Genomic DNA, 26,748 nt, shown 5'->3' with positions numbered 1-26,748 from the left:
CCCATGTGGGGATTCGAACCGGGTCTTGGGCGTGAAGGGAGAACGCTTGAACCACTAGGCTGCCCCACCGACTCTTGAGGTCATGGGTGGTTGTTCATGTAACACTGGTTTGTTTGCGCCAAGTTCGATCTTGTCGGCCCAGTTGCTGGCGTAAAACAATGTGTCTACCTGCCCACGTTCACTTGAATATAAAACAAGCTTTTATCGCGCTTGTGAATTAGTGTCGCCTTGTGTGTGAGTGAGTATGGTTTAGCGATATTCCTGCAATATCACGACGGGGGACGCCAGAAATGGGCTTCACACATTGTACCCATGTGGGGACTCGAACCTGGGTCTTCAGCGTGACGGGCGGACGCTTAACAACAAGGCTAAACAACCGCCCCTCGCGAATTGGCTTGATTGTGGCTGTGTCCATTTTGATATTGGTTGACCGTTGCTGTATCTGTTTTGATATTACTGCACTATTTCTATCCTCCGTTGTAATATTGCTGGAATATTGCTGTGATATAACTTGAATATTGCTCTCCTACATGTGCTCATATTGCTGTCCCCATTGCGATATTGCTTGAACATTGCTGTCCTGTCGGTGGGTAGCCAAGTGGTTAAAGCGTTTAATCATCACGCCGAAGACCCGGGTCGATTCCCCACATGGGTACAATGTGTGAAGCCCATTTCTGGTGTCCCCCGTCGTGATATTGCTGGAATATTGCTAAAAGCGGCGTAAAACCCAACTCACTCACTCACTCATTTCTGGTGTCATGATGTTCCTGTAACATTGCTAAAAGCGTCGTAAAACCATACTCACTCACTCACTCACTCATACAAGTATTTGATATCTTAAAGGTACAATTCAAAGAATAAGACTTGTCTAAATGTGCCTCGCTCAACCCCTCTTCACCCTCATTGTCGTATAAATCTCTTCACGCTGTCAAGTTCTCTTGACTCAACACTTCTCGCGTGTAGCACGCACTCCGCTTGACCCTCATTTACAAGAGGCATGGTCCCAGGAATTGTTACCTATTTATATCTCAATCAGGACGGACGTCACACACGGTGCATTTCCTCGTCAAACACTGCCGGACAGGGATACTTTGTTACAGGTGAAGACTCCGTCGGTGGACTGCGGACAGGTGTGGCAGGGTGTGGGGTCAGTAGATAGACCTGAAGGGAGAGGACAGGTAGACAGTCTGAGGGGAGAGGACAGGGGCCACTTGTGCAGTCCAGGTAGACGGGGGCGTGGTCGGGACGTCTAGGCAGCTGACGACGGTGGCGGAATGTTCATGGTAAGTAGTCCTAGATCAAGTTTGTTTTCAAACATTGTAGTACCCAAGAGTGTGTACACTGTGAGTGAGTTACGTTTAACGCTGACTTTAATGGTATTACTGTTATGTCCAAACGGGCCGACTTGTTCATCTGTAAGGGAGCAAAGTGCTATTGTGATCAGGGCTAAGAAATATTTGGACTCTTTGAGCCACAAGTATTCTGTCGCACAGTCCCTGAACCTTATCATCTTCCCTACTGTCTAGCCCTTCCTGCATTGCTGAAGTGAGTGAGTTTAGTTTTACGCCGCGTTTAGCAATATTCCAGCAATATTACGCCGGGGACACCAGAAATGGGCTTCACGCATTGTACCCATGTTGGGAATCGAACCGGGGTCTTCGGCGTGACGAGCCAACGCTGTAATCACTAGGCTACCCCACCGCCCCCTTACCACAAGAAGGTCACCACAGGAAAGTTATTGCCCCAATGAATAATCAAGTCATAACAAGCTGACAATGAACTGTGTCTTGTAAACTATGGAGACCGTAAACTGTTAAATCCCATTAATACGAATATCGCCCCTTCCTCCCCGTGAAAACCTTCAGATTAACTAATGTGTGCCCATGATTTGTGTGTCTCGAACCTACAGCTAATTCGCTAATCCCAAAATTTTCTTCAGACTTTGTTAATCCGGGAATACCCATAAGTCACCCATGTTGGCTGGGGGAATGGGGATTTGTGATATATATACTACCCATCAAAAGTTTAGACTCACTAGTGTAAATGTAGCCACTTACTTGTCCACTGTTCTAAACTAGCTTTTTGCAAAATATTCCATACTGTTTAAAGGTACTGTTTAGTTATGAACTGGTGTATTGTAAAACATATTCGTAACATTGAAAAGATTATTGTCATGAGTTCAGTAAATGATTAAAATCTGTGAAAATTGGCGAATTCTTAACAAAACTTTACACCAAAACGCATCTGTTCACATGCACGACATTTGCTCATGCCTTTCGCAATTTGAAGCATCATCCTTGTGCAATTCATCTGCATAAGGTTATTAGTTGGTTCCCCCAAGTTGGTGGAGAAATTCATCTTCGATGTAACCACATACATATACATAACATATAGTGAGTGCTTTAAGTGAGTCTAAACTTTTGATGGGTAGTATATATTTGGAGGTTCCCCTGATTTAACATCTTACCTTGAGGTATTCAAGAGTCGTTATTTAGGGCACCCTTACTTCGTATATCTTAGGGTACCCATGGGTCGTTTATGCGGGGGAGGAGTGGGTCGGACATGCTTCATTTCCCCGGGGTCACCCATGATTTCGGTTGTCTAGAGGTACGCACGATTCACTTGTCTGGGAGATACCCGTTATTCTGTTATCCGGAGTAACTCAACCCTTTATCCCGAAACGTGCTACTACAGAGCCTATCCATGATACGCTTATCTTGAAATTTGTTTTTCCATAGCGTACACATGATTCGTTGTTAATGCAGAATGTACCCATAAAACATTATTCTAGAGTACTGTTGATCAGGTGGGTACCCGTGAGTCGGTAACCAAGAAACCGGATAGTTGAGTTGTCAAACCCAACTCAGTCACTCACTCACTGGGAGGTTTCATAGAGAGTGACAGAGTACATGAATTTACAAGACGCCTCAAAGAGGAACCCTTCTCATTGTACTGTTAATACCACTGCTGGCTGCCTATACTGAAAAGGGTGGTCACGATTAGCGCCAACACATCTGACAACTGTGCAATAGACAATAACAGATAAAAAGATGACCAGGAATCTGTTTTGAATATTGTGCAGGGCACCAACAGTCTGGTTAGATTCTGGTGCAGGTCACCCGGACTGAACCCTACAATGTTGTCAGTTTCTAGTACAATTCGCCTACAATGTTGTTAGTTTCTAGTGCATTTCGCCTACAATGTTGTCAGTTTCTACTGCTGTTCGCCTACAATGTTGTCAGTTTCTAGTGCAATTCGCCTACAATGTTGTCAGTTTCTAGTACAATTCGAATACAATGTTGTCAGTTTCTACTGCAATTCGCCTACAATGTTGTCAGTTTCTGGTGCAGTTCGCCTACAATGTTGTCAGTTTCTAGTGCAGTTCGCCTACAATGTTGTCAGTTTCTAGTACAATTCGCCTACAATGTTGTTAGTTTCTAGTGCAGTTCGCCTACACTGTTGTCAGTTTCTACAGCAGTTCGCCTAAAATGTTGTCAGTTTCTAGTACAATTCGCCTACAATGTTGTCAGTTTCTAGTACAATTCGCCTACAATGTTGTTAGTTTCTAGTGCATTTCGCCTACAATGTGGTCAGTTTCTACTGCTGTTCGCCTACAATATTGTCAGTTTCTACTGCAATTCGAATACAATGTTGTCAGTTTCTATTGCAATTCGCCTACAGTGTTGTCAGTTTCTGGTGCAGTTCGCCTACAATGTTGTCAGTTTCTAGTGCAGTTCGCCTACAATGTTGTCAGTTTCTAGTACAATTCGCCTACAATGTTGTCAGTTTCTAGTACAATTCGCCTACAATGTTGTCAGTTTCTAGTGCATTTCGCCTACAATGTTGTCAGTTTCTACTGCTGTTCGCCTACAATGTTGTCAGTTTCTAGTGCAATTCGCCAACAATGTTGTCAGTTTCTACTGCAATTCGAATACAATGTTGTCAGTTTCTAGTACAATTCGAATACAATGTTGTCAGTTTCTAGTACAATTCGCCTACAATGTTGTCAGTTTCTAGTACAATTCGCCTACAATGTTGTTCGTTTCTAGTGCATTTCGCCTACAATGTTGTCAGTTTCTACTGCTGTTCGCCTACAATGTTGTCAGTTTCTAGTGCAATTCGCCTACAATGTTGTTAGTTTCTAGTACAATTCGAATACAATGTTGTCAGTTTCTACTGCAATTCGCCTACAATGTTGTCAGTTTCTGGTGCAGTTCGCCTACAATGTTGTCAGTTTCTAGTGCAGTTCGCCTACAATGTTGTCAGTTTCTAGTACAATTCGCCTACAATGTTGTTAGTTTCTAGTGCAGTTCGCCTACACTGTTGTCAGTTTCTACTGCAGTTCGCCTAAAATGTTGTCAGTTTCTAGTACAATTCGCCTACAATGTTGTCAGTTTCTACTGCAATTCGCCTACAATGTTGTCAGTTTCTAGTGCAGTTCGCCTACAATGTTGTCAGTTTCTACTGCAGTTCGCCTACACTGTTGTCAGTTTCTACTGCAGTTCACCTAAAATGTTGTCAGTTTCTAGTGCAATTCGCCTACAATGTTGTCAGTTTCTACTGCAATTCGCCTACAATGTTGTCAGTTTCTATTGCAGTTCGCCTACAATGTTGTCAGTTTCTACTGCAATTCGCCTACAATGTTGTCAGTTTCTGGTGCAGTTCACCTACAATGTTGTCAGTTTCTAGTGCTGTTCGCCTACAATGTTGTCAGTTTCTAGTGCAGTTTACCTACAATGTTGTCAGTTTCTAGTGCAATTCGCTTACAATGTTGTCAGTTTCTAGTACAATTCGCCTACAATGTTGTCAGTTTCTAGTGCATTTCGCCTACAATGTTGTCAGTTTCTACTGCTGTTCGCCTACAATGTTGTCAGTTTCTAGTGCAATTCGCCAACAATGTTGTCAGTTTCTACTGCAATTCGAATACAATGTTGTCAGTTTCTAGTACAATTCGAATACAATGTTGTCAGTTTCTAGTACAATTCGCCTACAATGTTGTCAGTTTCTAGTACAATTCGCCTACAATGTTGTTAGTTTCTAGTGCATTTCGCCTACAATGTTGTCAGTTTCTACTGCTGTTCGCCTACAATGTTGTCAGTTTCTAGTGCAATTCGCCTACAATGTTGTCAGTTTCTAGTACAATTCGAATACAATGTTGTCAGTTTCTACTGCAATTCGCCTACAATGTTGTCAGTTTCTGGTGCAGTTCGCCTACAATGTTGTCAGTTTCTAGTGCAGTTCGCCTACAATGTTGTCAGTTTCTAGTACAATTCGCCTACAATGTTGTTAGTTTCTAGTGCAGTTCGCCTACACTGTTGTCAGTTTCTACTGCTGTTCGCCTAAAATGTTGTCAGTTTCTAGTACAATTCGCCTACAATGTTGTCAGTTTCTACTGCAATTCGCCTACAATGTTGTCAGTTTCTAGTGCAGTTCGCCTACAATGTTGTCAGTTTCTACTGCAGTTCGCCTACACTGTTGTCAGTTTCTACTGCAGTTCGCCTAAAATGTTGTCAGTTTCTAGTGCAATTCGCCTACAATGTTGTCAGTTTCTACTGCAATTCGCCTACAATGTTGTCAGTTTCTAGTGCAGTTCGCCTACAATGTTGTCAGTTTCTACTGCAATTCGCCTACAATGTTGTCAGTTTCTGGTGCAGTTCACCTACAATGTTGTCAGTTTCTAGTGCTGTTCGCCTACAATGTTGTCAGTTTTTAGTGCAGTTTACCTACAATGTTGTCAGTTTCTAGTGCAATTCGCCTACAATGTTGTCAGTTTCAAGTGCAATTCGCCTACAATATTGTTAATTTCTAATGCAATTCGCCTATAGTGTTGTCATTTTCTAGTGCCTTCATTGTTGTCCGTTTCTAGTGCCATTGGCCACTATGTTGTTAGTTCCTAGTACAATTCGCCCACACTGTTGCCAGTTAATACTGCAGTTTGTCTACAATCTTATTAGTTTCTGGCTCATGTCTGTTTTTAGACTGACGTTGGATTTCCCACCTGAGAACGTGTGTTTGACACACAGTTCTCGTGACCAGCGTTAAGATTTAACTGGACACATAGCATAGGCGTCGAAAAACCAAAATAAATTGCGATCTTGATCAGTGAAATTGGTATTACTACTATTTCACATACCCTACATCATTCCCTCCTACCGGCTAGACAAAGTAGATATCTAGGCCTCTAGGACTGCATGCATACTCATTGTTCATTAAAACCAGGGATACTCTACAACAGGGATAGGTCACTCGCCTGCTTTCTTTACCATTTGTACTAATTAACGTGTGCCTCGTCATGCTCCAACGCACACAGTGACTTGGTTCGGTCCCAGCGCAACTTCGGCTGCGTTTAACAGTACTTCAGCCAGTGTATTGTATCAGTCGGAATTTTACAATGAATGAATGAATGAATGAATGAATGAATGAATGAATGAATTAAGAGCAAGAATTTTATGTGAATGAATGAAAGAAATTAAGAAAAAGAACAAAAGAAAAAGAACATATGTGAATGAATGAAAGAATAAATGATACACCACGGCCATCCCTCCCCAAACATGTTAAAGAACGCAAAACTATCGGTAGAACACATATGTTAACATCAGCTGTCCTTTTTCAAAAAAAATTTACTTTGAGACATGTGTTTACATTAGTAACTAATTCAGATATCTTATTGCATGTGTGGAATGACATGGGCATTGACAGAATGTTAACTGACACTGTCACAGACCCCTCAAGAACAGAAAGTTTAGAACTATCACAAAGCGTTGTAAACACCTTTCCTGTTTTGTCAAATACTAAGATCAACAAGAAAGAAAGAAGTTTTAGAACTATAACACTCAAGCATCACAAGCACCAATGGCGATATGTCATATTTTCACACACCTCAAATACACACTAACAAACCAAAAAAAAAAAAAAGTATCAATGTTACTTGCAAAAACCTTTCACCTGATGGTATATTCCCCTCATAAAAATTGAAGGTGTATGTGAAAGATGTTTTAGAACAATAACTAGAAACACTCAAACAACGCCTTGTAGTATTTCAATGGCAGATCGGCGATATGTCATATTTTTCACACACCTCAAATACACACTAACAATTTTTTTTAAATTATAAAACTATCACTATTACTTGCAAACACCTTTCACGTGATGGTATATTCCCCTCATAAAAATTAAAGGTATATGTGAAAGATGTTTTTGAACACTAACTAGAAACACTCAAACAACGCCCTGTAGTATTTCAATGGCAGATCGGCGATATGTCATATTTTTCACACACCTCAAATACACACTAACAATTTTTTTTAAATTATAAAACTATTACTATTACTTGCAAACACCTTTCAACTAAAGGTATATTTCCCTTCTAAAAATTAAACGAATATGTTAAAGAAGTTTTTAGCGATATAATTTAGTCCTTCTTCGCTGTGTACTGAGAATTGAAGCCAGTGAGCTACAACATGCCCACTTGAAACTTTACTACAAAGCTACTGTACTTATACTGACACTAATAACAATTATTTGACTTGAAATGAAGTGACAGAATAGGTAACTTATCTTCTACATGTAGGTTTTCAGTTGTCACAACACTCAGCGTATGTAATCAGCTGTTGAAAATAAACCGGGCTCAATCTTAAAAACTACGCTGCCGCCATATTGGCTACACTGGTCACGTGACGAGCCGAGGCATAGCTTAGGAGCTTTCCGAGGAGTGACCACTCCCCCTTATAGAGTCTCCCTGTTAAAACCAATTTAGACTGTTAGGGGCGGACTTACAGCCAGAACGCGTGTATAAATTGCATACCCCAGCGTACAACAGCCTTCACTTCTATATTAAACCGTTGGCCTTTCGACCCACAAAATCCCAAAGTAACTTCTGTATATAAATACTTACTCGGGGTTTACCCTCATGTCACGCTCCAATTCATATCGTAGCGAGTGAACCATTTGATTCTTCTTAATGTGCATAACGGCATTACCGTTCCACACACCAACTAACCCCTAAAATTCAATTACAAAATGGCTAAGAATCTCAAACTTCAATTACAAGCGACTATTCGACCGAGTTTTAGTGGTTCTGTTGATGGCATTATTCGCTTATCCACCGGGCATAGATAAATGAAATGTCACAATAAATCAACGTCACGCCAATACACTTAAACTGATCCACCTAGTATATTGAAGTCTTTAATCTTGATAGGCGGACGCCATGGGTAAGACCGGGTTACGCCGAGGTAAGTCTGTACAAAGGTTAATCCTGGGGGATAATCCCCATGTTGGGCGTTGATCAGTGAGCGGTAGCGTATGGACGCTTTTAGAATGTATACTGAACAACATTAGAAACGCACCACACTAAAATGCACCGACGATGCTCAGATATCATGGGTACATTTCAGTCTGACGGGGATATTTCCTATTATATAGGTGGTGCGTTTTTAATGTTGTTCAGTATATTTACCGATAATAGCAAAGCGATAAGGGACCCGGGGGTAGACTAGTGGTTAAAGCGTTTGCTAGTCACGCCGAAGACCCGGATTCGATTCCAAATGGGTACAATGTGTGAAGCCCATTTCTGGTGTCCCCGCAGTGATATTGCTGTATTATTGCTAAAAAAGCGATGTAAAACATTACTCACTCACTTGCAAAGCGAAATACGAAAATAACTTACACATGTTGATCGCCAATTCTTAAAATTGTGGTTTTAATTGTATTCTTGCTGTGATATTGAGGCTTGGAACGTTATACGGCTGAGCTCATTCATAGTTCTCATAACTCATTGGACGAGCGAGAGCTTTAATCAGAAGACTACCTCCCACTCTCATTCTCCGAGTATTTAACATTACAAATGGTCTACACCTGTGTATTTGTCTTATATCCTGTTTACTGCCAATGTAACGTTCAGTATCAACTCACTCGCTTATACCCGTGAAGATCAAACCCGTGAAGATCAAACCCGTGAAGATCAAACCCGTGAAGATCAAGGTTAGAATTAGTCTTCAGCAACCCATTCTTGAAAGAGGCGACTAACGAGATCGGGTGGTCAGACTCGCTGACTTGGTTGACACATGTCATCGCATCCCAAATTTATGTAGATGGCGCTGTTGACCACTGGATTGTCTGGTCCAGACTCGATTATTTACAGACCGCCGCCATATAGCTGGAATACTGCTGGGGGCGGTGGGGTAGCCTAGTGGTTAAAGCGTTGGCTCGTCACGCCGAAGACCCGGGTTCGAATCCCCACATGGGCACAATGTGTGAAGCCCATTTCTGGTGTCCCCCGCCGTGATGTTGCTGGAATATTGCTAAAAGCGGCGTAAAACCAAACTCAGTCAGTCAGTGGAATACTGCTGAGTGCGGCGTTAAACAACAAACAAAATGTCCCGTTCATGTACAAACAGTACTAACGTAAGTGCATTTGCCCATGTGACGTACATGTGTGTATGTAATTGTATGATGCGTCGCCATAACGGTACACAGAGGTGTTTAGAAAAGGTGTGTAAGTGGTGTGAGGGACACATCAGTCTGATCACGACTTTCAGCATGAAACTGTCTTTTCCAATCAAAGTCGAATGAGCGAGTGAGTGAGTTTTGTTTTACACCGCTTTTAGCAATATTCCAGCAAAATCCCAGCGGGGGACACCAGAAATGAGCTCCACACTGTACCCATGTTGGGAATCGAACCTGGGTGTTCGGCGTGACGAGCGAACGCTTTAACCACTAGGCTACCCCACCGCACCGAATGAGAAGAGTTACCATGCAGTCGTAGTACAGAGTTCTTCGCAACGTATGCTGTTGCAAACTGCAAACAGCTCTTTACCTCTACAGGCCCGAGCACCTCCTATCGCCACTTCTACCCTAGACCGCCTCCCAGGTGTAGTGGTTAGAGCGTCCGCCCGGAGAGCGGAAGGTCGCGGGTTCGATCCCCGACCGCCTCATACCAAAAGACGTTAAAATATGGTATTTGTTGGTCCCTGCCTGGCGTTCGGCATTAATGGGTACAACAAGGACTGGTCGGCTAGGAGTCAGTATAATGTGTCTGAGTGGGGTATTCATGCTTCACTGCGGCATGGTATCTCAGTGGGCTAGCACTATAAAACCAGCTTCAGTCTTGGCTAGTACAAGCAGCCGCACATACACATACACACACATGCACGTCGTCATATGAGCGAAATATTCTCAAGCACGACGTTAAACCCAATTTCACCTCACCTCACCTCACTTCTACCCCATGGTACAAAGTGTAAGGCAATTTCCTTGTGTTTCCACGGTGAAATTGCTGAAGTAGTGCTAAATAATGCTCGAAGCCTCACGCACTCACTCAATGAACTCATTTGTCAATTCCTAAGTTATTTCTACCGTATTTTGACTTGAAACTTCAGTACATAAAGGGTAGGTATCAGCCCGACAACAGCTTCCAAGGACAACAAAACTCAGTGACAAGGAGCGATATGTTTGCACCCGCTGTGCGGGGCAGCGGTGAAATGCACAGTGTTTGTGAGTGTTAGATTTGCACTCACTCAACGCTCATTCTGACAACGCAGCGCTGCTTTTTAATAACAAAGTGATGAAGGTTCGTTAATTAATAATTCCTGCTGGCGTTTGAAGATGCCTCCGATTACAGAGTCATGTTGTAAATATACTTGTTGAACACCTCGCTGTTCAGTAGTAGGGAAACTAACTCACTCACGCACACACGCACCCTCTTATCACGATCTACATGACAACATTGACATAGCTGATCGTTATTTGTCGTGTCTAAACTACACATAGCGCTCAGAAGGTTTTGAAGGTATTGTAAAGAGGTTTTCTGGGGAAGAGGAATGAGGTCCAGAGATGGGCTCCACTTTGTAGTTGTTCAAGATATTAAGTGCGAGCTTAAGTAGGTACCATCGTTCGAGAACTATACGTATTCAGTGTTACTATAATGTACAGAGGCAATTTAATCCGTATAATAGTGTTCCAATACACATAAATGGCGACAATATCCGCCCTGCAGTTTTCTGGGCTCAGTTTTCCTTGATGGTGAGATTTCCCAAAGGACTACGGTTCTTAGAGGGCCATCGTTCTTGGAGGGCCATTGTTCGTAGAGGGTCAGTGTTCTTAGAGGGTCAGTGTTCGTAGAGGGTCAGTGTTCGTAGAGGGCCAGTGTTCGTAGAGGGTCAGTGTTCGTAGAGGGCCAGTGTTCGTGGAGAGTCAGTGTTCCTAGAGGGTCAGTGTTCGTAGAGGGTCAGCGTTCGTAGAGGGTCAGTGTTCGTAGAGGGCCAGTGTTCGTGGCGGGTCAGTGTTCCTAGAGGGTCAGTGCCCAGGAAAGGGTAGTTTTCCCAAAGGATCATCGTTACTAGATTGTCAGTTTTCCCAAAGGACCACTGTTAGAAGATTGTCAGTTTTCCCAAAGGACCGTCCTTACTTGATTGTCAGTTTTCCTAAGGGACCATCGTTACTAGATTGTCAGTTTTCCCAAAGGACAATCGTTACTAGATTGTCAGTTTTCCCAAAGGACCGTCCTTACTTGATTGTCAGTTTTCCTAAGGGACCATCGTTACTAGATTGTCAGTTTTCCCAAAGGACCATCGTTACTAGATTGTCAGTTTTCCCAAAGGACCACTGTTAGAAGATTGTCAGTTTTCCCAAAGGACCGTCCTTACTTGATTGTCAGTTTTCCTAAGGGACCATCGTTACTAGATTGTCAGTTTTCCCAAAGGACAATCGTTACTAGATTGTCAGTTTTCCCAAAGGACAATCGTTACTAGATTGTTTTCCTAGAGGATCAGAACTTGAAGAAGGCCAGTGTTCCCAGAGGGTCGGTTTTCCTCGAAGGTCATTGATCCTAGAGGGCCAGCTTTCCCAAAGGACCATTGTTACAAGATGGTCAGTTTTTCCAGAGGACCACTGTTACAAGATGGTCAGTTTTTCAGAGGGCCTGTGTTCCTGGAGGGCAAGTGCTCAGGGAAGGGCAGTTTTCCCAAAGGACCACTGTTACAAGATGGTCAGATTTTCCAGTGGGTCGGTGTTCCTGGAGGGCCAGTGCTCAGGGAAGGGCAGTTTTCCCAAAGGACCACTGTTACAAGATGGTCAATTATTCCAGTGGGCCGGTGTTCCTTGAGGGCCAGTGCTCAGGGAAGGGCAGTTTCCCAAAGGACCACTGTTGCAAGATGGTCAGTATTTCCCGAGGGCCGGTGTTCCTGGCCGGCCAGTGCTCAGGGAAGGGCAGTTTTCCCAAAAGGACCACTGTTACAAGATGGTCAGTATTTCCCGAGGGCCGGTGTTCCTGGAGGGCCAGTGCTCAGGGAAGGGCAGTTTTCCCAAAGGACCACTGTTACAAGATGGTCAGTTTATCCAGAGGGCCACTGTTCCTGGAGGGCCAGTGCTCAGGGAAGGGCAGTTTTCCCAAAGGATCACTGTTACAAGATGGTCAGTTTTTCCAGTGGGCCGGTGTTCCTGGAGGGCCAGTGCTCAGGGAAGGGCAGTTTTCCCAAAGGACCACTGTTACAAGATGGTCAGTTTTTCCAGAGGGCCGGTCTTCCTGGTCGGCCAGTGCTCAGGGAAGGGCAGTCTTCCCAAAGGACCACTGTTACAAGATGGTCAGTTTTTCCAGAGGGCTGGTGTTCCTGGTCGGCCAGTGCTCAGGGAAGGGCAGTTTTCCCAAAGGACCACTGTTACAAGATGGTCAGTTTTTCCAGAGGGCCGGTGTTCCTGGTCGGCCAGTGCTCAGGGAAGGGCAGTCTTCCCAAAAGACCACTGTTACAAGATGGTCAGTTTGTCCAGAGGGCCGGTCTTCCTGGTCGGTCAGTGCTCAGGGAAGGGCAGTCTTCCCAAAGGACCACTGTTACAAGATGGTCAGTTTGTCCAGAGGGCCGGTCTTCCTGGTCGGTCAGTGCTCAGGGAAGGGCAGTCTTCCCAAAGGACCACTCTTACAAGATGGTCAGTTTTTCCCGAGGGCCGGTGTTCCTGGAGAATCAGTGCTCAGGGGAGGGCAGTTTTCCCAAAGGACCACTTTACTATATTGTCAGTGTTCCCAGAGGATCAGTGTTCACTCACTCACTCACTCAGTAATGCTGTTTTCACCTTCGTGTACCGAGGTCAATAACTGTCACTAGTGTTCTTTGTATTTCCAGGTTTGTAGAGTATATTCTCCTGTATTCACTACCTCAAGAGGCACTGTGTAGTGTATTTACGAGGCACCTACTGACAAAGTAGTCTTTGTTGTGGTCCGGCGTTACCTCCACATACCTATGAATTTGATCAGGGTATTATAAATACATGTATTGTGTACATGATAATGGATACGTGATCCGATCACTGGTTCTCATTTGGATTTGCTAAAATTTCGGGTTATGATATATCTGAATATTATAGTTAAATTCATGATCAAGACTGTAGTGCACTTAGTTACAAAGCATGACCTGGCCTGTGGGACGAGGTTACAATGTGTACAAATACAATACAGACATGTTGGGTGATGTAGTGTGTTTTTAAGGCCTTAAAGTCTGAGCCCTGTTGGATCCGATGCACAAACCGATCTTACTTCTATATGACGGTTCTAGTCTCAACTAACACAGATCTTTGAGGTCATATAGTACATTTCTAAATAAACGAGTATTCGAGATAGACTGTTAAAATATACAAGCCTGTGGGATAAAGGATGATATCAACATAATTATGGTGGAAACTGGGTTAGCACCGATAAGTATAGTTATCATGATGACACTATTTAATAATAATGTGATGATTTTTGGTGTCGCTGCTGTGATAAAATAACCGTATTTAATCACTCACTCACTCACTCATGGTGTTAGAGATGATGGTGTTTGTTATGTCTAGCCTCGAGTGCACATAGTCGACAATAACTGAAATATTACCAAATATTCACTCACGCACTCAACCCACGGCCCCCGCTGCATACATAAACATTTTAAATACCACCCACTGAGTTCATGAGCTATTTGAATTATCCCATTACAAAATCAATCCGATAACCCATCATCACCGTTTTAATAAACACGCCTTCCTGGATTTATGAACTTACAGATACTCTTGGTTATCTAAATGTTTACATCCCAAAAAAACATATTCTGACTGACATGTGGAAATTCAATTTTCTGCAAGAAATATGAAGTCTCATCCTCAATAACAGCTTGGAGGCAAATTAATATAAACAAATTTGAGACGCCCCCTGCTGGCGAGACTCCAGTTTGCAACCACCCAGGTAGATCTGAACTACTTTTACAACTATGTATTCATCCGCATACCTACCGCATCGACTCACGTCCAACAACTGCACCTATACATGTTGTTAAGGTTTAAATGTTCGCAATGTAGTCCATAGTACATTTAACTACGTTAAAACAAGTATCTCTGATAACATAACACTGGCAGTGTACAAAGCACAGGTGACCCTTCACCCCCACCCCAGCCCCCACTCTGCTCGAGTACAACATGGGGGTGGGGCTGTGTGCGGAACATTTGACGGGGGTGGTTTAAATGATATATAGGGTGTACATGTGACGTAAATCATGCTGAAGCAATGAAAGGCTGGTGGATGAAATCTACAGGTGGTTTTGACGAATGTCTTTCATCTTTGGACAGTATTGGACCGGAGTGGAAGACGGTGGTGGTAACGTGATAAATGGGGGCTATGTCAAAAGTCAAACGAAAGTTTGTTACATCATGTTGCATTGTGTTGTGATGCCTAGCATATGGGTGTAGTTTTGTTTGCATATGTTCATGGTATTGTATCAATTTAGAGAGCAGGCGAGTGACTGAGTGCTGTGCCCCCAATAGCTGGGGTGTTATAAACTTATCGTATCGTGATTTAAATGCATTTCTTTCTGTGACACGAGTGAAACACTTAAAGCCTTACGCCGCATCTGGCAATTGTCGGCCGTTAATTGGTCGTTTTTAATCGAGTCCGGATCCGGTAAACAGGTGGTTGATAAATGAGCATCAGTGTGAGGACCGGTTGCCACACTGGTTAGACATTGTGCCGGGGAGGTGGGGTAGCCCAGTGGTTAAAGTGTTCGCTCGTCACGCCAAGGACCCAGGTTCGATTCCCATGGGTACAATATGTGAAACCTCTGTCTGGTGTCTCTCGCCGTGACATATTTCCTGGAAAATGTGGTTGGGGCGGATTAGTAAGTGAGTGAGTGAGTCATTTTAGTTTTGGGCTGCACTCAGCAATATTCCAGCTATATGGCGGCGGTCTGTAAATAATCGAGTCTGGAACAGACAATCCAGTCATCAACAGCATGAGCATCGATCTACGCAATTGGGAACCGATGACATGTGTCAACCAAGTCTGAGAGCCTGACCACCCGATCCCGTTAGTCGCCTTTTACGACAAGCATTAGTCACTGAAGATCAATTCTAACCCGGTACTTCACGGGTGGGGGCGGTGGAGTAGTCTAGTGGTTGAAGCCTTCGCTCGCCACGCTGAAGACCCTGGTTCGATCCCCACGGATACAATACATGAAGCCCATTTCTGGTGTCTCAAGTGATATTGCTGTAATATTGCAGAACGATTAATCCGACCTTGCTGCACAAGTAACTGGGTATACGCATGTCAAACCGTCCGCCCGGAGAGCGGAAGGTCGCGGGTTCGATCCCCGACCGCGTCATACCAAAAGACGTTAAAATAATGGTACTTGCTGGTCCCTGCCTGGCGCTCGGCATTAATGGGTGCAACAAGGACTGGTCGGCTCGGAGTCAGTATAATGTGTCTGAGTGGGGTATTCATGCTTCACTGCGGCATGGTATCTCAGTGGGCTAGCACTATAAAACCAGCTTAAGTCTGGGCTAGTACAAGCAGCCGCACATACACATACACACGCATGCACGTCGTCCTATGAGCGAAATATTCTCAAGCACGACGTAAAACCCAATTTCAATTTCACCTCATATCAAACACAACCAAGCAAGTATATCTACTTTGTATCAGAGCCATAAACCTACTTCACGCTAACCTCTGTCCTGACCCCAGTCTTGTACACCTCAAACGTGTTGTCATTCCGTCATCGCTGAGTGAGCAATTTGTGTTTTACAAGGTAATCTTGAGCGAGACCCATTGACAGAGGGACATTCAGCTATTGAGCCAAGGGTCGTAGGAACCAGAGGTTTATGTGCTGTGTTATCTGACCTAAGACATTCTGGCTGTGCCGTGGGCTTATAACGTCATAAATATTTATGTGTTTCCACATAAAGGTAAGACCAATAAATATGCCGTTAGAACTAACGTTCGTGCTGGGGTGGTCATGTGTGTGTATTTTGTCCCTGGGTCGGGGTGGGTGTCTGTCACGGTGGTAAGCTTTGAACTGAAGGACTGTTCCTGATTGGCTCGTAGGCGTTCGAAGGATTAGCTGGTGTGTGGTTGAATGCTGTTTTACGTCACGGCGAGCGAACTCATTTGACTTAATATATAATATTTGGTTGATGAAACCCACAAAAACGGGGGATGTGTGCAGAATGAACAGAATTCCAGTGATGAAACTGAGTTTGAGCCCTGTGAGGAGCACAGTGACGCTTGTGGTAGAATCGCAATCAGAACTAGCGAGCCGAACCTACGAACTCTCAGCAGTGAATTGTGGGCCCATAGACGACTTTGCCAATCGTGCCTCCAACCAAGGTGTTGTCGGATTGTCTGAGAATGTTGTTGAACACTGCAGTCATCTTTATCTGTATCTATCGGTCTATAATATTGCTGAGTGCGGCGCAAAACTAAACTCACTCACTCAATATCGGTCTATACTCTACACCGTCAGACGTCAGTTAGGTTATGTTAACCAGCTATGTTAACCTTATTCTCTGTGTAGTCGACTCTTGAACGCGCTGAGGAATGGTCAGTTACTTTGGTCTTTGGATTGTATAATAGTCCCTCCCGCCCCATGCTCCAACAGAACTTAGGTAATGTTATGTCATGGCTGCACCCGCCTAACCAATTCCGTATAGATTCTGCCGACACCTCTCTTTGATTGTGCCATATCACATCAAGAACAAGACTGAGTGAGTGAGTGAGTGAGTATGGTTTTACGCCACTCACAGCAATCTTCCAGCAATATCACGGCGGGGGAACCAGAAATGGGCTTACACATTGTACCCGTGTTTGGATTAGAACCCGGGTCTTCGGAATGACGAGCGACTGCTTTAACCACTAGGCTACCCCGCCGCCTGAAGAACAAGATGTCATCACGGTAACAAGGTCAGATCGCCTCACTGTAATGATGTAAGATCGTCCTACAATTACGTAACGGTAAGATCACACGGATGTGTAACATCTCACGGTGACGACGTCAGATCATCTCACGGTAACGATGTAACATCTCCTCACGGTAACGATGTAACATCTCACGGTAACTATGTAAGATCTCTGGGTAACGATGTAAGATTTCCTCACTGTAATGACATAAGATTTCACACTGTAATGACATAAGATGACACAGAAACGTAAGATCTTCTCAATGACATGGTAACGACCTAAGATCTCACGGTTTCGTAAGATCTCCTCACGGTAACAACGTATGATCTCCTCACGGTAACAACGTAAGATCTCCTCACGGTAACAACGTATGATCTCCTCACGGTAACAACGTAAGATCTCACGGTAACAACGTATGATCTCCTCATGGTAACAACGTAAGATCTCCTCACGGTAACCACGTATGATCTCCTCACGGTAACAACGTAAGATCTCACCGTAACGTGAGATCTCAGCACGGTACCGACGTCAGATTTCAGGACGGTAAAGACGTAAGATTTCACAGTAACGGTGTAAGATGTCCTCACGAAACGAATGCTTGCATAGTTGCCTGCATGAACGAGATCTGTTTATTTCTCTGAGACATTGATCCTATAGCAGCCAAGGCGTACACAAACAGCTCGCTTTAATTAGGATATATCACCAGCCACGAGAATGAAATTTTATCTTGGACGTTGATAGTGCGCCTCCATTGTTTTAGATAGAAGCAATATGGCAGCGGGGTTCTTTCCGATTCATTTAGGCCAACTCAGTCGGAAAGATTTGGCTTGAATCCGGTTACCTTTGAAACAGCTGAAGTAAGCCATAATCTTGAACCTATCGCTAACACTTGCCCGCTTGCTCTTGTTTGAAGAATGAACGACTTAGGCCGATGAATTGTTTCCTTATCATTACTGCTGTGGTTTAATAAGGCGAGGTAGAAGCAGGTGACTGTCAAATGTACTTGCCCACCACTACCACTTCTACTACTACCGCCACGACTACTACTGTTACTACTACTACTACTGCCACTACTACTACTACTACTTACTACTACTACTATTTATCACTACTACCGCCACTACTACTACTACTACTACTACTACTACTACTACTACTACTACTACTACTACTACTACTACCGCTACTACTACTACTTCTACTACTACTTCTACTACTACTACTACCTACTACTACTACTACTACTACTACTACTTCTACTACTACTACCTACTACTACTACTACTATTAACCACTACTACCACCACTACTACTACTACTACTACTACTACTACTACTACTACTACTACTACTACTACTAATACCTACTATTATTAACTACTACTACTACTACTACTACTACTACTACTACTTACTTACTACCGCCACTACTACTACTACTACTACTACTTACTAAACCGCCACCGCCACTACTGCACTGTACTACTACTACTACTACTACTACTACTACTACTACATACTACTACTATTTACCACTACTACCGCCACTACTACTACTACTACTACTACTACTACTACTACTGCTACTACTACTACTACTACTACTGGCACTAGGACCGCCTCTGTGTCCTGAGAGAGAAAGGTCGGTGGTTCTATAACAGGTCGCAAAAGAATACAAGACGCTACAAGATCGTACTGTTTATTGTCTGTACAGTGACTGTACAAGACGCTACAAGATCGTACTGTTTATTGTCTGTACAGTGACTGTACAAGACGCTACAAGATCGTACTGTTTATTGTCTGTACAGTGACTGTACAAGACGCTACAAGATCGTACTGTTTATTCTCTGTACAGTGACTGTACAAGACGCTACAAGATCGTACTGTTTATTCTCTGTTCAGTGACTGTACAAGACGCTACAAGATCGTACTGTTTATTCTCTGTACAGTGACTGTACAAGACGCTACAAGATCGTACTGTTTATTGTCTGTACAGTGACTGTACAAGACGCTACAAGATCGTACTGTTCATTCTCTGTACAGTGACTGTACAAGACGCTACAAGATCGTACTGTTTATTCTCTGTACAGTGACTGTACAAGACGCTACAAGATCGTACTGTTTATTCTCTGTACAGTGACTGTTGCTATTATTTCCATCCTTCATGGAGAGAGATTTCACCTCCAGCACTGATAAGCCCAGAGTACTCACGAGCGGATCCAGACAGGGGGCTGGGTTACACGATCCTAATTTCCAGGTACGCTTAGACAATTATTCATTATGAATATTTATAAGTGTTTGGGAAAACTATGGCGAACTTGTTTTGTGAAATATTTTACAAGGCCAAACAGCACGAATTGAAAACAAACAAATGCAGCCATCCATTTAAAAAAATCCTCAAGAAGTGTATTCCATGTACACTGCCTCTCAATACACATAGGCCGCCATATAGCTGGAATATTGCTGAGTGCGGCGTACAACTCAACTCACTCACTCACTCAGTACACATCGACTGCAGAAATATACCGGGTATTTCCATATTTAAGTCCTGGCCGCGACATTGAAAAATGCCCCTTTTGGTAATCAAGTATTCAAACTATAATTAAACCCAGGGCTTAAAATTCGGGAATTGCACGTATCGAAACATCCTGATTCCCGGGCCTCTCATTAGTTTATATGTGGCCATCTTCATCCATGTGAGTGAGTGAGTTAGTGGTGATCATCGGCAATATCTAATGTCGCGACGAAAAACAATTTATACAATAAAAGTGAAATGAGAAAAATTTGACATTGAGGCCCTCTATATAAACTAATGAGAGACCCGGGAACCAGGATGGTATCGAAAGGGAAAAAAGCACACACAATAACAGTAACGACCTTTAATGTTTCATAAATTTAAAGAACAACTGAAACGTAAACACGAACGCTGAGTTTTCAAGCGCTCGGGGAACTTCTATTTTATCTTTCAACTGGAATGATTCACTGAGTCCCGGCCACATGGAATCCGCTGTTTGCGCAATGAATGGGGTAAATACTGACGCTCACCTTGTGATTTTACCAATGATCATCTCTCCCAACAATCAAAATCAAAATCTAAAATTAAAAACGGAGAAATGAAAAAAACATTGCTTAAGTACAGGAGTAGCGTCTATATTTATTCCGAATAAAGTATTCCAGTTAACAGTTTTATTCCCTACATTTGTATATTAGTATTCAGTTTTCGGGATTGTATAAATGGTTTACCTGATGGAAAAATGGCGAGAGCCGCCTGTGTGGTCAGTTGACGGTAACCGGGAAACGCGTATTGTTCTGTATGTGAACCCGAAGGTTTGAGTTAGACAGGCACTCAGATTTTAAAGCTTGGAGTCTAATCAGATTTTAAAAACTATGAAATTTATCGGCTCTTGAACAAGTTGTAGATGATTGAAATCACGTCACGCAGCTAATTGTAGAAATTTGGGTCAAGGTCGTATGGAATAAATGTGTGTTTGATCAGCAGGGCCCTGTACTTATAGGCGTTAAGCTGATAAACATAATAATCTCTAAGCCCAACAGCCCCTCTGCTGAGCGTGCTAATCACCACATTCCATTGACAACCAGGTGAATATCAATAGTTCGATACTGCTTGCGTGCAATACAATGCCCTCTTTGTTTTCCAGATCGTCACATGACCGCGAGCAGACGACATAGAGGTGCGCAGTCGACATTACCACTAAACGTTACAGAGTAAAGGGCGAAGGGAGACTACATCGACCGACTTCCAATGAAGTTTGATCAAATGTAGAATTTACGGAGCAGACGACACAGAATACAGCAGACGACAGTTGAAAGAAGAGCAGACGACCGCAGCAATGGCGGACGCGGAGATCCTCAACGCTCTTTCAGAGGGTCTCTGCAGCTGCGGAATTTGCGGCCGTCCTCAGCGACGTCCTAAGTCTTTGCCCTGTCTGCACTCTTTCTGCAAAACGTGTCTGAACGACCACATCAACGGCGAGCTCGAACGAAATGGATCCAAGTCGTTCCCATGTCCGAAATGCAAACAGGCAACACCGCTTCCCCCCGACGGCAGGAGAGGGCGGTACGGCGATAGCTTCCGGGACGATACGTTTGTGAATAAGCTGAGTGAGGTGTTGACTGCGTATAATGACGACAAATCCTGTGATATCTGTGATAGAAGGGACGTGACGGCACCTGCAGTCAACTGGTGCATGGACTGTTATGATGCAATGTGTGACGCATGTGGCAAGGTCCACCTGCACGGAGCGACCACTGCTGACCATGTCGTCATTTCCGCTGACGAGATGCGTACGCTTCCGCTGGAGAATGTCATGAAGCGGAAACGTAGTGTTCTGTGCGGGAAGCACGAAGGGGAGGTTCTCAAGCTGTTCTGCGTGGACTGTAGAGGTCCGGCGTGTGTCCAGTGTGTTGCCACGTCTCACAGAACATGTAAGAACTGCGTGACAGTGGTGGAAGCTATGTCTGAGCGGGAGGAGGACCTTGGTGAACTTATCGTTCAAGCAGAAGCCCTGCAGTTGAAGTCTGATGGGACACCGGGTGGTCAGTCCTTGGGGGACGCGGGGGAGGTCTTGGAAGAGACTATTAAGCGATCAGAGGAGAGGATTAAATCCCTTGCGGCAGATTTGATCAAAAGGATCGAGCAGAGCCAGAACAACCTTCTCAGTCGTCTAAACGACTCGGCACAGAAGCTTCGCAGCCAACTAAATGGGTCCAAAAGGGGTCCCAAGAAAGACCACATGGGTACCCTAAAGTGCGCGAGTGAACGGATGCAGGCTCTGCTCAAGTACGGGAGTGACGTAGAGATCTTGCAGGTTTACGAGACTATCAAAGACTCGATCCAGCAGATAGGGCAGGAGGGAGACTCGACCGTCGAACCACCAGAAGACCTGATGGTCAGGGTCAATTTTGCTGTAACAGACCCTGTGAAACTGTTCAACAGAGATTTTGAGGAACTGGGTGAAGTTCAAATCGAGGATTGCAATTCGGACGAAGGTCTGTCCTCGTGAGGAGTCGCGTGCACCTCGAAGGGGGAGATAATCGTGGCCGATTGCCGAAACAAACGAGTTCAGAAGTTTACAGGTAATGGCGATCTCATTGATCAGATCCAGATCAGCGAGGAACCACGAGATTTGACGAGATGTGGCGAGAGAGAGGAGGTGGCCATTACCATCAACAAAAAAGTGATTTTCTTTGTCGTCACGGGGGGACAAATGGCCCTGAAGAAGAGAGTAAGGACAGAAAAACAGTACGACAGTATCAAAATGTCCAAGTCAGAAGACAGTTTGCTCGTCAGCTGTCTCAAAGATGCTTCCGTGGATCTCATCAGTCTTGAAGGGGAGATTCTGAAGTCCTTCAACGCAGATGCTGACGGCAAACCGATATTTGTCACCCCGCGATACGTCTGTTTCACAAGGGAAGGCAACTACGTTGTCACCGACGTCAGCAGCAACACCGTCAAGTGCATATCCCCAGAGGGTCAGCTTGTCTACGCCTACCATCCCGACGGCGCCCACGTCCTCAGGAAACCCCAAGGTCTCTGCGCTGACAAGATCGGCAACATTTTCATTGCCGACTACGCTAACAGTCGGATCCAGCTGATCACCAGCGAGGGATACTTCCAGAGATTTGTCCTGGCCAGAGAAAGTGGACTGTCTCGACCAGTGGCCATCAACATGACGTCCTCCAACAAGCTGATCGTCGTCCAGAGTGATGGGATGGTCAAAGTCTTCAGCTATGAATGACCCGGGCATATGAAGCCCCGCTTCAAAGTGAGTAAAATATTTGATGAGCGAACCTTGTCTTATATTGTAGGACTATTGTTTTATGTCGAGTCAGCAATATTTTACTGTCGTCACTCCACAGGTTTGACAACTACTATTGATGATGAATATTATGATGAAATGATGATGAATACAAATGATCATCATCATCATCATGACAGACAGACAGACATTTTTATTCAGTAAAGGGGCCTCAGGCCCATAATACAAACATCATTAGAATTCAGTTATTCAGTTATTCAGATATTTTAAGTTGATCCTCTTCTCTGCATGATGGAGGAAATTTCCAACATTAATATTAAACTTGAGTTAGATCCTTTTAAAATATTAACAACAGACATATGATTTTACGGTCATCATGATGGCGACGATTATGGACACCCGATTCGGTTAATATGTGATGTCGAAGGAGTTTTATTTTGGTCGTATATATATTAATTAATAATAGGACTGACCAATCAAAGAACAGGCCTTTACCTCACTTTTGTCTAACACACACATTATAAAAAGTCTGGAACAGGTGTCCGTTATTCCACACTGTTTTGTGTTTTCATATATCATTACGTCTTCATTTGCAAGGACAGTCCTTTGAATACAAATCATGTTTGTAACTTTATTAGTAAAAATAAAATTTTCAATAAGTTTCGGCCCCTAAGGTCTGAAGAGTAGTCTCCCTTTCTCTCACAACGTCAGGCTCCAAGAGGAGGTCCCTCACACTGTTACATCATTTACCTTAACCACTGTAGAAAATACTTTGCATGTGTGATTTGTTTGTTCTTAAACGCGACTCTCAGCCATATTCCAGCTATATGGCGGCGGACTGTAAATAATCGAGTCTGGACCAGACAATCCAGTGATTGGGAGAAGGTGACATGTGTCAACCAAGTCAGCAAGCATGCAGCAAGCATGAATTAATTCATGGAAATTGTTCACAGTTTGTACCCGTGATGTAATGCTGCCGCGAAATCTCCTTCGCCATTTCGAGGTATAAACTACAACCTACGACAAAGCATGTTCTGTTGTACCAGAATCTCTTCTGAATGGATGTCGAGGTCTAGGTAGGGTGATTATAGGGCGCTTCAATTGTTATTTTTCAATTCATATTCAACTGTCGACAGTGACACTTAATGACAGATGCAGATTCTACCTACTAAGAACCTAAAACCAAATGATATGATTCTGATAACATCAGTCTAAAACATAGGTTGGATAGTAAGGGCCTCTTTAGTTTTTCATATATTTTATAGTAAGTAAACTGTAAGTTTTGTGAGTTAATTACGAAAGGAAACATCAGAGGGGAGGGTTAGCTTTTAACTATTTTTCCGCAATCTCACCCCAGGGGACACCAGAATTAGGCAACACATGTAGCATCCATGTGGGAAAGGAACAGCCCCTCAGCGTGACGGGAGAACATATAACCACTGGGCTAGCGACGGACCTTCCTTGGCTTAAACCCGTGAAGATCCGGGTTAGAATTGATCGTCAGTAACCCGATTGGCGTAAGAGGCGACCAACGGGATCGGGTGGTCAGGCTCGCTGACTTGGTTGACACATGTCATCGGTTCCCAATTGCGCAGTTCGATGCTGATGCTGTTGATCACTGGATTGTCTGGTCCAGACTCGATTATTTACAGACCGCCGCCATATAGCTGGAATATTGCTGAGTGCAGCGTAAAACTTAACTTGCTCACTCACTCCTTGGCTTAAACAGTCAGTGATATTTACTGGCCCTGTGAAAGGGTTGGTTGGTTGTTGTTTAACGCCACGATCAGCTGGACGTCGCCTCTTGACGACAAGCATGGGCTGCTGAATACCAATTCTATTATTATAAACCCTGGATCTTCACGGGTTCTTGTGAAAGTGTCTTAAAAAGGATTTCGCTTGCTCTATTACTATTGTCAGGTGAGAGTTCGGATGATCATGGGCAATAAAGGCGTGTAAAGGCAATATCTGTAACCTATCTTCTTGGTACCTTGCCATACAATTTTGCAATGGCGTCGGATTTCACTCACTCCACCATCAACTCTCTGTTTTCAGCGTTCGCTCGTCACACCAAAGACCCGGGTTCGATTCCACACATTGACGCCCATTTCTGGTGTTCCCTGTCGTGATATTGCTGGAAGATTGCCAAAAGCGGCGTAAATCTAAAATCACTCACTCACTGTTTTCAGGTGACTTGTTGGTGCCCACGCTGCCTCGCCAAGGAGGAGCAGGAAGCAGAAGCTGCGCAGTAAACGCAGAGAGGATTCTGGGAGATTAGCATCAAGGCCCTGCTGTAGACGCTGTATCAAGACACGCCATCATAGATTCAGATGCTTGTAATATGCTCGTAGAAAACTTGACGTACTTCGCAGTTAGTATATATATCAGTCAGGATAGAACATTACGAAACAATCAAGGTATTAAATCCCGTTAACCCTGTTTCTGAAGTTAGTGGACATGCAGAGATAGAAGATTAGGAAACAATTATGGTAGGAAACCCTCGTTAACCCTGTTTATAAAACTAGTAGACATTTAAAACAAGTTGAGTTAGAAGATTAGGAAGGAATTAAGGTTTTAAATCCCCGTTAACCCTGTTTATAAACCTAGTGGACATGCAGAGTTAGAAGATAGGAAACAATCAAGGTATTAAATCCCCGTTAACCCTGTTTATAAACCCAATGGGCATGCAGAGTTAGAAGATAGGAAACAATCAAGGTATTAAATCCCCGTTAAACTGCTTATAAACCTAGTGGACATGCAGATCTAGAGTTAAAAGATTGGGAAACAATTATGGTAGGAAACCCTCGTTAACCCTGCTTATAAACCTAGTGGGCATGCAGAGTTAGAAGATAAGGAAGCAATCAAGGTAGGAAACCCTCGTTAACCCTATTTATAAACCTAGTGGGCATGCAGTGTAAAGATGATTTATGAAACAATCAGAGGCAGATTAGAATATCAAGGTTTAAATCCTTGTTAACCCTGTTTATAAACCAAGTGGACATTTAGAAAACCGAGTTAAAAGAGTAGGAAACAATCAAGGCAGGAAAGCCTCGTTAACCCATAGGTAGGGTTTTAATGATGATTTGTGTGTTTGTATGAGCAAACATACACAGACTTTAATACTACATGTACAGAAAAGGAAATAACGATCTTGATTATTTTGAGAGAAATTATATGCTCAGCCTCCACTACAAAAATGTTCAGTAGTAAGACACCCGATAGTGTATCGATATTTTGTTTCAAAACGTAGCCACTGGAGATTATAATGTACATAGGCGGATCCAGAGGGATGGTGGGGGTCGGGTTGGTTGGGAGGTGCACCCCACCCCCATTTGGTGCTGAAGGTTTGTTAAATGACCATTGAAACTCGGGTGAAAAAATGAAATGTGCAGCCCTCCTATTTTCAATAGTGTGCAACCCCCCTTTCTCAAAAAGCTGTATCCGCCTCTGATGTAGTTATCACCAGATAATCTGAACTTATCAAGCCCTCGCATGTGTCTGTAGAACAGTTTATTCAGACAAGTTACTTAAGACATTATAAACAGCATCTACGATTTGTCAGGGTATTAGATTTTGAATGCACTATTAATATGGCAAATATGTCACATGTGCTGAATATTCCCTATGGACGGAACCGAGATCTCTAAGAAGAAATGAAGGGTTGGTTGGGTTGGACTAAATTATATTATTTTTAATGGACACTGTTTTTTGGTAAGACAAGGCGTAGGAGTGCCTTTTTTCTACAAGTTTGATACATGTATCGTTTCGTACACACTGAAA

The 26,748-nt window shown here is 43.6% G+C and overlaps 1 protein-coding gene across 1 annotated transcript; it reads left to right on the top strand.

The window, feature by feature from the left end:
- The first annotated feature begins 913 nt into the window (after positions 1–913).
- Positions 914–25,875, top strand: LOC124289983 (tripartite motif-containing protein 2-like). Its single transcript, XM_046726644.1, is given in 3 exon segments — positions 914–1,283; positions 20,848–22,974; positions 25,158–25,875. A coding segment is annotated over 1 exon segment (1,908 nt). The 5' UTR covers positions 914–1,283; positions 20,848–21,039; the 3' UTR covers positions 22,948–22,974; positions 25,158–25,875.
- The last annotated feature ends 873 nt before the right edge of the window (positions 25,876–26,748 follow it).

This window comes from Haliotis rubra, unplaced genomic scaffold, assembly GCF_003918875.1.
Source record: "Haliotis rubra isolate DU_JTF1 unplaced genomic scaffold, ASM391887v1 Scf453, whole genome shotgun sequence".
Taxonomy (NCBI): Eukaryota; Metazoa; Mollusca; class Gastropoda; order Lepetellida; family Haliotidae; genus Haliotis; species Haliotis rubra.
Note: the sequence above shows the minus strand (reverse complement) of the source record. Positions and strands in the feature narration are given on the sequence as shown.